General features: G+C 35.6%; 1 protein-coding gene across 1 annotated transcript in view; it reads left to right on the top strand.

Moving 5' to 3' along the window:
• Nucleotides 1-12,827, top strand: part of SEMA3E (semaphorin 3E) — a 250,538-nt gene that overhangs the window by 222,556 nt on the left and 15,155 nt on the right. The window contains exons 11-15 of the mRNA XM_003782630.2: nucleotides 1,219-1,441; nucleotides 3,237-3,328; nucleotides 6,034-6,075; nucleotides 7,251-7,417; nucleotides 11,491-11,558. Of these exons, the coding sequence (XP_003782678.1) occupies nucleotides 1,219-1,441; nucleotides 3,237-3,328; nucleotides 6,034-6,075; nucleotides 7,251-7,417; nucleotides 11,491-11,558 (592 nt within the window). The remainder of the gene's footprint in view (nucleotides 1-1,218; nucleotides 1,442-3,236; nucleotides 3,329-6,033; nucleotides 6,076-7,250; nucleotides 7,418-11,490; nucleotides 11,559-12,827) is intronic.

Genomic DNA, 12,827 nt, shown 5'->3' with positions numbered 1-12,827 from the left:
GAAGACAAAGCTCACCTCCATTCATAAGTGTAGGGCTTTCCCATTTCAATCACTCTCACTAGGTTAAAATTATTACTTCCAGTAGGACGCGAAGTGTACTTTACTTCACCCGACTGATTGAAATTGCAATTTAAATGGAGGAAACCCTCTCCTGTGGCTTTGCTGGGAATGCTTCTTGAAACCACATGGTCTTAAAGGAGATTTGGAGGAAGTGACTGGTTACTGAACTGCTTCCAGCCTAGTCCAAAATGTTTCCAATTATATATCATGAAAGTACACTCAAGTGAGAAATTCAGGCCAAATTAAGAAGTATGGCCTGATTTTTAAAACCAAACCATTATAAATGGCCTTTTTGCAGAATGTGATTCTTACACTAACAAATTTATACTCTAAAAGTGGAAAATTTTTATCAAGATAATCACTGCAGTTGTTGCTGGTTCTGGAAGAAAATATGTGAAATGAAGCAGCACTTATTAATAAGCATGAATCAACACATTTAAAGGTTTTCACAATAAGTAGTTAAAAAAGCTAGTGAGGATTTTATTTTAGAGTCCATAATTTAAAAATTAACGTTATAGCAAATATTTTTGTTTTCCCAGTTCTGTCTATTCTGCACAAACATTATGCAAATTTATACAGGTTATACTGGAACAGATAACTATTGATGGAAAAAGTTCTTAACAATAATATCTGAATAGGTTTCTATGTTATGACACAAAAATTCTATAGTTAGCGAACCCATTGAGCCATCAGTAATCCTATCACAATTTCAATGATGGAGCAGCTGCTTTGTACAGTTGTAGCCCTTAGTTTTGAGAAAAGTTTTAGCACAGCAAAGAACCTTTTTGTTTTGTCTAAATAGGTCATTCACCTTCAAAATTAAACTTACAATGTGAAAAATAAATTTCAAAAAGGGAAAATAAGTTGATGTTGACGATATTAAACACTTTTAGCGCTTTCCAACTGTCTTGGTATTAAACATACTTTCCTTTTCCAGGATCTCTCTGCTTTTTCTCTATTTGTAGTGTTATGCTTGAAATAATTTTGTTTTTGCAATTTTTAAGCAGATTCCACTTTAGCAATGAAAAAGTATATGGTCCCTAACTTTCTAAATGCCCTATTGATAATTGAACATATTCTAATTCTTCCCATAATTGATTATAAATATGCTCTTTAGGTTTAAGTCAAAAAGACTTATCGAATCCATGTGCATTTCAGTGTGCCAGTAAAGTAAACGGGGGGAGATATGGAACCACCAAGGACTATCCCGATGATGCCATCCGATTTGCAAGAAGCCATCCCCTGATGTACCAGTCCATAAAACCTGCCCATAAGAAACCAATATTGGTAAAGACAGATGGAAAATATAACCTGAAACAAATAGCAGTGGATCGAGTGGAAGCTGAAGACGGCCAGTATGATGTCTTATTTATCGGCACAGGTAAAGAGATGTGAACATACTCATTTAAATTGAACCTAAAAAAACAATATTTTTTTAAATGCCTCTCAACAAATATGTTGATCTATTATTCCTTTGTATATTGATAATCTCTAGTGAGAAAGGCTGAAATAGTCTTCACATGATTGCAACAATAAGAGTTTACATCTACTATCTGGGAATAATTATCACCATTATCACTTTCATTGTCAAAGTGTCACAGTTTGGACAAGTATGGGGCCACCCTTATTCCACACGTTAGAAATATTGAAGCTATTAGAAGGGAGATTGGGGACTGTTATAGCACCTAATTCCTGATACGTGGTCAATGCTTAATTCATTTGAATAAATGAAGAAATAAACAATAAATGTTAACAAACAGGTTGGTTTGAAATAGAACTTCTCAGAGTAGAAGTAGAGTGTTGTAGCAAAAATGGTCCTCCTGTAGGTCTCCCAGCCTCATGACCGTCTCTGGAGGCTCAGTGAGGCTTTAAGATTTTCCAAACAACCTGGAACAATAATTTTATATATACCTATAATCACAGTAATTCTTATCAGGCCCTAACATAATCAACCTTGTGTACCAAGCTGGCCAAAAATACTCTCTAACACCCTGCATCAACAAAGTTTGATGAGTATGTTAAATGTAAAATTTTCAAATAAATTTATAATTTCAATTCATGCTATAACATAAATAGCATAACTTGTGATGAGACCTTAGAAACTTACAGCCCCCAGAGTTATATGTAGCAAATTCTGTGAATTTAAAATTCTGTACTAACATTAAATGTGTTTTAAATGATCCTTTTCCCCTCTATTTTTTGTGGCATAGTAAATGCTATAGCAGTTCAGGAGCATGACCATTATACCGTACATAATGCTGGTCATAAACAAATTGGCATATACCTGCGTCAGGAGTCAGGATGGAATATTAATATTAGTTCTTAGGCTTCTCTAATCCTTTCTTTTTAGAAAGCAAAATTTAAGCAAGGAATACTTCATCTTATTTCAAGAAATTGATCTCAGTGCAGGCTCTATCTATTTATGTTAGAAGGTTAATATTAATAATGTTCTCTCCACTGTGGGTTCAAGATTATCAAAGCATCAGATTTAACAAACTTGAAATTACACAGCCATAATTTCTCTCATAGTGACTTCCAGTCAAATTTTAAAAAAGGACTTTCAACACCAAGACAAATATTTGGTAAAATGGGTCAAAGATTGTTACTTTAAAATGCCTGGGAAAGTAGAAGACATTCGTAAGAGTTGAAATTTCATTTAGAAACACCTACTTGTCAGGTGGGCCCATAGCCATTTGAGAGAGTTCCAGAAATATCAGATACATATGTATTATTATATAAAACATGTTACTCAAAGATCATAGTAAACCACATAGTTTCAAGAAAAAAGAAAATGTTTGATGGAATGTGGTGAGTACAACATTGGAAAATACCACAAATGATAGTTATTTTTCTCAGTATTATGAGACATGGGATTTAATACATATATGTAGCCCTTATTGCAAAATCAATAGTTATAAATTAATGATGAATTTCATCTTTGATTTTTGTTTGATAAAGTAATTGTGAAACATTTAAAATCTGTGCTTGGTTTTTTAAAATGACAGTTTTTGTTCTTTTTAGTTAGTGTACAAGTTTATTTACTCACCTATGAGAATTGATAGTTTTTCAACAAACTACTGCAATACAAAAGCTTTTAGATAATGACGAAAGTAATTTTCTCCTGAATTATATCTAGCATTACATCAAATTATTTGTGTATTTTTGCTTCCTTATAGATAATGGAATTGTGCTGAAGGTAATCACAATTTACAATCAAGAAACAGAATCAATGGAAGAAGTAATTCTAGAAGAACTTCAGATATTCAAGGTATTTTAAATTTCATCTTTATGAAATCCAGATGTGTTATAGACAATTAAAAGTGCAATGTAAATAAGAAAATATATATTAATTTCTCTTCCAACAGATGAGTTATAGATTCAGAGCAAATTGAAGTGAGAAATTTAAAATGTTGATGCTCCTATTTGATCAATATAGACCTTTCAGAATAAAAGACACTTATACTTAGCATGAAAAAAATTTCAAATATGTGCCAGGCATGCTGGCTCACACCTGTAATCCCAGCACTCTGGGAGGCCAAGGTGGGTAGATTGCCTGAGTTCAGGAGTTCAAGACCAGCCTGAGCCAGAGTATCTACTAAAAATAGAAAAAGTAGGTGGGTGTTGTAGGGTATACCTGTATTGTCCCCAGCTACTCTGGAGCCTGAGGCAAGAGATAGCTTGAACATGACAGTTTGAGGTTGCTATGAACTAGGACACCAGGGCACTCTACACAGGGCCAGAGAGGGAGACTCGGTCTCAAAAAAAATTAATAATTTTAATGTACTAATCATGACTACAGAGAGTTAACACTTAAGCCACATATAAATTTCATAATTATTACAAAGTCACATCATATACAAATGCCCTATTAACACTGAAAAAATTCATTCTTATATAGTGAATATTGTGGCATGATAAACACACAACTTTGTCATCATGTATTAGTTACAAACATTTAACTGAAAAAATAGAAAATGATAATAGAATGATTAGACAATTTATCTGTGCAAGTGCAGGTGTATATTGCATAGACATACAGTCATGTTGCATTATTCACAGCAGCTTTAGCGTCTCTAGTCACAGTGAACACTGTATCAGCGAATACTGAATACTGGTCCTTGGGGAAATACAGGGTAGGTTACTGCAAATTTCTGGTTATAACATTTTTGTCAACTGACGAATATATAACCTTATTTTGTGTGTACCTATGTTTATTTTATTTTTTTTTTCGAGACAGAGCCTCAAGCTGTCCCCCTGGGTAGTGTGCCATGGCTTCACTGCTCACAGCAACCTCCAACTCCTAGGCTCAAGCGAGTCTCCTGCCTCAGCCTCCCAAGTAGCTGGGACCACAGGCACCCGCCACGACACCTGGCTATTTTTTTGGTTGCAGCCATTATTGTTGTTTGGCGGGTCCGGGCTGGATTCGAACCCGCCACCTAAGGTGTATGTGGCTGGCGCCTTAGCCGCTTGAGCCACAGGCGCCGAGCCTGTATACCTATGTTTAAAGGCATCTTATTTAATATGTATTAACATTGAACTCAAAGCCAACAGCATATAAGTCATGCCTAAACGAAATTTATCTAAGAAAGGAATTCCTGCATTAAAGCACATCACAGCCTTTTGAGCTTGGGCACACCAAATAATAATTCCGCACTGCACTTGAGGGCCGTTTAACAAAAACAAAACACCAACCAAAAGCACAGAAGTAAGAAAATCATGGCAGTCATTAGTCCATGAAAAGGCCCCAGGTTTACTCTATGAAAGCTGAAACAAGGCAGGATGTCACCTTGTTCCATCTCAGCTGGAAATGTGGGTGGTTTTTCTTTTTTAAGAGACAGAGTCTCACTTTATTGCCCTTGTGCTGTGGTGTCACAGCTCAGCAACCTCCAACTCCTGGGCTTAGGTGATTCTCCTGCCTCAGCCTCCCGAGTAGCTGGGACTACAGGCGCCCACCACAAAGCCTGGCTATTTTTTGGTTGCAGTTTGGCCCTGGCTGGGTTTGAACCTGCCACCCTCGGTGTATGGGACCAGTGCCCTACCCACTGCACCACAAGCGTGGCTCGAAATATTGGCATCTTGTGACTCAATTTTTTGCCATTCTTTGCAAATATATGTCCTTCAATAAAAAACAAAACATTATTGATATTTGGGTTAAAAATTAATTTTAGCAAGCAGACAAATTTCAAATACAGAACCTACAAATAACAAGGATTAGCTATATATGTGCGTAACGGGTATATGTGAAAATACTTTAGGAAAATTAGTGCATTTGTTGTTGTCTGTGCTGGAGATCAGATTCCCCAGAGCCACACCCCGAGGCTAACCTCCCTCCTATATGCCAGAGCTGGTATGCTTTTTTGTTTATTTTGCATATTAGACATTTATGTACAATACCATTTCATGTTAGGTTTTGTTCATATAAACCCTTACACATTGTTACCTCAATAAATAAATGAAGGTATGCATCATAAAGATTCTGTAGTTTAAAAAAATTTTAAGCCTACTGAGCTAGAGGATCAACTGTTCTTTTAAAAAGTAATTCCTTTATAGATAATCATCTCCAGAACGGAGTGTACCCGCCTCATCTTGCAGGTGAAATTCTCCACGTGCAGAACTGATCTGAGTTTGTTGAGCTCCTTCGAGACACTTTAGTCTTTTATTAGTTTGACGATATTTGAGTTTCCAAAACATGAGTAATATTCAAATGGAAATACCAAAGCTACACTCCTGAGACAAACGGCACGTTGGTTATGTTAGCAGTTGATTCTCCCGTGTACATCTGTTACGCTCCATTAGAAAAACAAATAAAGATATATTTTAACATAATTGCATTTGCTTTTTTGTTTACTCTAATGGAAGTCATAGGCTGTTTGTCACAGAACCAGTCACATATCTAAATTGTTTTGAGGGATTTGCAGTCATATTAAGATACATATTTTTTCATTGAAAAGGAATTTGTTTCTTTAATTTCAGGATCCAGTTCCTATTATTTCTATGGAGATTTCTTCAAAGAGAGTAAGTTGTGTGTGCATGCATGTGTGCTCTGCATGGGAGTTAAGGTCAAAAGATATAGAACATGACTAAATGTACTGATATATATGAACAAGTTACAGTTTTATTTTCTTATTGTAGGAAGAACACGTAAAGCGGGTAGGTCTCGTGTTAAGTGTGCCATCTTATTGCCGACTACAGGGGCAGTGTTGAGCAAATCTCTAGGCAGGTGTCCTCAAACTATGGCCTGTGGAACACATGCGTCCCGCCGAGGACATTTATCCGGCCCGCCGGGTGTTTTTGCCGCCGCTGTCTGTCCTGCTTAGCAGCCGACTCCTCCCGGGACCACAGTCCGGCCCTCCAACGGTCTGAGGGACAGTGAACTGGCCCCCTGTTTACAAAGTCTGAGGACCCCTGCCTAGAGTTTGGAGTTTACTCATCTTATTTAACTTTATCCTTATTAATTGATTCTGACAGATTTATATAGTGATTTATATTAATAGATGTCTCCAGTTTCTTCATCTACAGAAAGGTAAGAGTAGTTCATTTCCACAATCCTGATAGCACAGTATCCCTAACGACTTTTCACAAATTTTTGTATAAAATCATGAAAGCCATGATAATCTGAGTATATACCGTGAAATGTTACTCTTTCACTTTGCTGAACTCCATTTAGGGTATAAAACTTCTCCAGAAACAGTTGCTGCATGGATTGCCTCCAATTTATAGTTAGGCAAGTGAGAACTTACATTAAATATTCTGCTTGTCTTTTTCACTGGACATATATGTATTTTAGTTTATTCCACGTCATTGTATATATCCACAATCTTTTAAACATTTCTATATTTAAAAGACCATTTACTTATCCTGTCTCTTCTTTGACGTTCTTAAAAATCTTTGGAGGAAGACCTGCATTATTTGATAACGCAAGATAATGAATAAAAGAATACACTTCTCCTTGGGTTTTTATATTACGCTTCGTTCAGCAATCTTGCTAAATTATTCATTTAAGTTTATAAGCATATTTTAAATTTGAGGGAAATGAAAGGATCAGGATACCATCATCTATCCTGGGCAACTAAAACAATATGAGTCTTAATATTTGCTTGAGGTGATTGTGTATAAATGGAAATCTAAGTGTAATAGCTCCATGAAAGTTCTGTCCATTTCTGCTAGTGGCCTCTTTCTGATTTCTATAGCAACAGCTGTACGTTGGATCTGCTTCGGCCGTGGCTCAAGTCAGATTCCATCACTGTGACATGTATGGCAGTGCTTGTGCTGACTGCTGCCTGGCTCGAGACCCTTACTGCGCCTGGGATGGCATATCCTGCTCCCGGTATTACCCCACAGGCACACACGCAAAAAGGTGAGACGTCATGCCCAGAGGAATGTTTCCATTGTTTAAAACAAAAAAATCCCACTGCTTTTTGTGGTCTTTTTTTTTTAACCCATTCCACAAAGAATATTCATGCTATTTTTATTTAATATTATAAACAAAATATGACTGTAAATATTGAAAGCTTGAGTTGTTCCTGAAACTACCTCCCTTCATTATTGTAGAGAAAGACTGGAGCCCAACACACTGTTGGGCTTTTTTTTTTCCACCCAGGTTTGAATCAACTTTTCTCTCTTTTGAAACTTTTGCTGCCAGGCATGAAACAAGTTTGGATAAATTTAAAATGTGGAAATGGCAAGCTACCACACATAAGGGATTCAAAGACTTAAAAAGAAAATAAATAAGTTCTAAAATATATCCTGCGGTTGCCCCATGTCCCCTCTGCCAGCTGGTCTTCATTTATTTCATTTTGAAAGTGAATATTTTAACTCCTAGGCAAATGCATGACCTGTATAATTAATGAAATGTGTGATTTAATTCAACACAAATGAAAAGTACTTAAAAACCTCCAGATTCCAATGTGTGCGATTCTGTAAGGTCATTGCCATTTCTTAGAGAAGGTAATTCCCAATGCTCTTCAAAGAGGATCTTAAGGTACAGAAAATATTTTGAAGAATAAGGATATTTCTTCATTCAAGACATATGAAGTTGTACTTTAGGAAAATATACTAGGAACAATATTTTTGCTTCTATACAAAAGTATTTTTTCTTCTTATACTTAAACAACCAAAGACAAAATAAAGCAAAATTGAGAACTATATAAAATTTCCCTACTGGAAAGCAGTTTGTATTAACTTCCATTATTCTTATTACTTCACTTCAGGTTATTTTTCTTTAAACCTTTCTCAGAATCTAATTTAAGCCAATTGAGTACAGTTCTTATTTTTATAGGTTCACATTGATAGTAGAATTTCATTAGAAACTTCACTATTTTAAAACTCTTGGTAATTTGACCCGAGCTAAATGAACATTCCAGTGAGTATTTCAAGAAAAGGCCCAAGAAGCACATAGTGAAAAGATGTGTTGAGGTGACAGTTCTGAAGTAAATTTACCAATGATGTTTAAGAATTGAGCAAAATAATTTATTTGCTTATTGATATTTGGAAATAAGTTTTGAAGAATATAGTCATATTATTTTAGAATATTGATTATCGATTTAGTAAGCCAATTACTATACCATGTGCAAGGTGTATGAAAAATAATCATAACCAACCAACAAGAAATAGAATTGTAGATCTAGTAGTAGTTTATTATTGAGCACTTACTACGTATAAGGTACTAGACGAAGTGCAATGCACACAATACTTTCTCAAATTAACCCACCCTAAGCTCATTCTCAAAGGTAAAGGTACAAGAGATTCTAGTTCAGAGGAATTAATTATCTGTGCAAAGGCATAGAACGCTTAGAAAAAACAATGCAGTTCCATGGGTCAGATGCAAAGTTATTAGGATATGAAGATGGAAATTTTATCAATAGTAATAATTTTGTTGTCATTGGTAATAGAAATGTTGATAAGCTTAGCACCAAAGGCTCATAAATACCAAAGTTTATTAGGCATACAGCAGTATGCCTGAATTTTAACCCAGCAGTCTCCATAGTTAAATCTTTTCTGGTATACGGTGCATCTTTTTAAAGTGTTCAACCACAAACTTGATAATATCTTCAGAAAATGTGGATTTAAAGAGTTACTTAGGAAAAGTTAAGTGAATGGACAAAAGCGTAGACAGGAAGACGTGAAATGCCAGAGTCAGAAAGCGAGCTCAGTTCCCTGACATGTAACGGAGATCTTTCAGTGGTGTCGAATTCTTTTGAACCATCACTCATTCCTGGAGAACTTTTTGGATAAGTTCCAGCACATGAAAGGAAAGTAGCTTGCTTTTCTAGCAGATCACTTTTGCCTCAGGCCTGAATAGAAGCAGGAATTGAAAACTGGTCATTAAAACAAATACTTTTCGGCTCACAGGTTGAAAATGAGTCAACGGGAAAAATGTTAATTCCCCGTCCAAACCACTTGTGTAAAATGGTCGTCCAAAATACACTATAATATAGAAAGCTACATATTTTCTGCTTCCTTGTTTTTGTATTTTCTCTATTTCTAGTGTTCTCCTAAAAAATTTCTAAGAGACTAGAGATAGGAAAAAATATGCACCTTTGAGAATGAAAGGCAACTTTGCTCAACCTTTCTCCAACTCCTGATCCTCACATGTGCCTTTATTTTTGGCGCGTTGAAATGAAGGACAACTATATTGGGAAGGTATAAGCCGAAACCTTGCTGGAGAATGTGATAGTTTTCTTTTAAAATGCATGTTTCCAATAACTTTCCACAATTTTGCACTCAACTTCTTCACATTGCTTATCTAGAATAACTTGATTTGGGGCCTCTTTATTCTCACATCAGTTATATAATAGTCTTGATATAACACCATCTCTGCAAAGTGGAAATCATTTCTCATTTCACTGATTTTTCCCTGTTATTCATTATTGCTCTGCAGACTTTTGATTCTCAATACTGAAGCAATACTCAGCAAAGCGAGGCGTTAACAGCAGTTTTATTCTCATCGAGAGCTGCGATATTTATATCATAAAATATCAAAGCATGACGATTTCTGCTTTTGCTTGCTACTTTGTAAGCTGTTTATAATCTAGTTTAATAGAATGATCCAGGTGGCAGTATTCATATTAGCTTTATAAAATACCTTTAAAGAGGCATTTTAGGAAAGATTTTTCTGATCAGAAAATCTCACATTAAATAAAGGAAAAAACTAACTAAAACTTACTTTTGTACATAGATCATAATCTTAAAAATTGGAAGTTCATCTGCTTGGCTTTAAATATCTATGAAGTTGTTTACTGATGTGTAAAGCTCCTCATCTCTTGAGATAACATTACATTATCCTTATTTAGAGATAATGATGAGAAAAAAACAGTGGAATAGATTTTAGGTGTAATTCAGCCCATTTTACAAAGGAGGATACAAGGAGCCAAGAAAGGGAAGAAATAGCATAAGATCATACAGAAAAGTTAGTGGTGGCATTAGGACTTGAATCTGGTTCACTTTTCCACATTTTATCATTGCATATGGTTAAAGCATCTCATTGTCACTTTGGAAGTTTCGTCACTGTCTAGGGAAAAAACTTCTGCTTCGCCTTCTGCTTTTCCTTCAGTCTTGAAGAAATGCCATGATTTAAAGAAGTGGTATTTTCCACCTTTACGTAATACTTCTATTTTTATCCCTAAAGTAACTATGCTAGAGATCTTGATTTTAGAATTCTAGTACTAATAATGGAATTCCCAATGTTTACTTTCTCAGAAAGATGTTTACAAATTTAGAACATGATATATTCTTGAAATTTTTATAGATATAGAATATTGTATTTTTAGTTATATATCTAAATAATCAATTAAATATAAAAATATGCTTAAAATGTTCCTAATTATCATAGGCAGAGTAAAAGGTAAAGAAACTAGTATTTGAGTCTCACTAGGTGCACAGCATCCTGTTAAACTTGTATAATACATGCATGCACACATTGAATAGAGTCATACTTTCTAAATGTTGTGTCTAAAGATTAAGCTGAGTCTAGTATAATAGTTTATCTATTAGCAATTACATTGCTAATCTTATGTTTTCTCGTGTGTACCTTATTATACATAGGAGTTTTATTTTCAAATATTTTATATACAGTATTCCACCTCAAATTCCATTGCCTTTATCTCTTACCACCGAAGACATTCATTTCAAGCCAGAAGACTTCCTCTTCAACTAAATTTTAGACAAAATGTGAAGAGAAATTTAAGTTGTTCCGTGGATATCTAGAGTTCAAAATTCTGTAAATATTTAAAGAACAGTGCTATATAGAACTATTAAAGAACATTCAGTAGAAATATTAAACTATGAAATGTAGATTTTTTGTTTTGGTTTCATATAACTGATCAATTTTTCAGGAGCAGAGTAGTGCTTGAATCCTTAAGCAGTTGGCTATATATAAAGTCTGGGAAATGGAAACACGAACATCTTCTAAATGCATTGACTTTCTTTCAGGCGTTTTCGCAGACAAGATGTTCGGCATGGGAATGCTGCTCAGCAGTGTTTGGGACAACAATTTACTGGTAATCCATAAAAGATCAATTATCGCGGGTTACTTAGAATGGACGTCAGGAGAATGAGTGCTTCCTAGAGGGTCCTCTTGGTTGTGGTTTATGTGTACTAGAATGATGTGACTACAAGTATTTTTTTCCCATGTAGTTAAAATTCTGTACCTTTGACACGCAATTTTTACACAATTAGTTTTATATGCCACCATCCACGCTTTAATATTAGATGTCAAAACAATGGAAATCTAGAACAAGAATGTTGCATTTTTAGCTAATCAAAAGCATGTCATAATAAACAAATTGAAAACAAAACAAAAAAATGCTGCATATGTAGGTAGTTCATGCCCTAACGAGTTGCAGGATTTATCTTTTTACCTCATAGCTAGGGATGTCTTCCCCACATTATATACCTTAGTGATTTATATCAAGTGATGTAACTTGTATTGCACCACTTACTGAGCTTTGGAATAAAATCAAATGAGGTTGGATAAGCTTCGTCCTGGGGCCAGTGATGTAGGTTGAATGGTAGATGGTCTGATGGCTATAGGGTAGAGAAAATTTCAGATTTAGGCAAGTATAAGACAGAAAAACACTGATTCTTCACACGATGGTGGTGGGGGGTAAATAGCCTGTGTTTAGTGGGTTCATCAGGAAGTAACAGGAGGGCACAATAATTGAGAGACCAGCGTGGTTATACACAGACCCAGAAAGTGTGATGCAGCATCAGTGTGTGAGGCCCCAGGCTGACTCAGGATTCAACGCAGGGCTCAGTGCAGGACTCAGCATCTGGGAATATTGGCAAGAAAAGGCAGGACCCGAGTCCTAGAGAACACTGGGGGTTCAGTTTCTAAGGTGACAAGGATTCAAGCATAGGGAAACATAATCCTGGGATTGCGGTTACTAAATTTGTCTTGGTTAAAACAAAAAGAATAATTCCATTTGGTTTTTTTCCACACTGCAGCTAAGTATGCTTGCCTGTATGCAAATTTAAGTTCAAGTCCAGTGAGAGTCTCTCTAGTGGAAGACATAGGATATAATTAAGAAGCCCTACTGCACAAAGTTGTTAGTCTCATCTTCTTACTGCAGAAGTTCAACACCTGGATGGGTGCAAGGCTTGGTCAAAATAGCATTCACCCTTGTGTTTATGTAATGGCCCTTTTTTGCCCAGATTTTTGCTTTCTGCTTTTGTTTGTAATTGTTAATTTGGTTCTTGCCTGGATTGTGCATTTGGTGCTCATCTTTTCTCTGCTTACCAATAGGTGATGCCATTGAGTTTCCATGACT

This window comes from Otolemur garnettii, unplaced genomic scaffold (assembly GCF_000181295.1).
Source record: "Otolemur garnettii isolate 467f Iridium unplaced genomic scaffold, OtoGar3 scaffold00005, whole genome shotgun sequence".
Taxonomy (NCBI): Eukaryota; Metazoa; Chordata; class Mammalia; order Primates; family Galagidae; genus Otolemur; species Otolemur garnettii.
The sequence above is the reverse complement of the archived record's forward strand: the minus strand, read 5'-3'. Positions and strand labels throughout refer to the sequence as shown.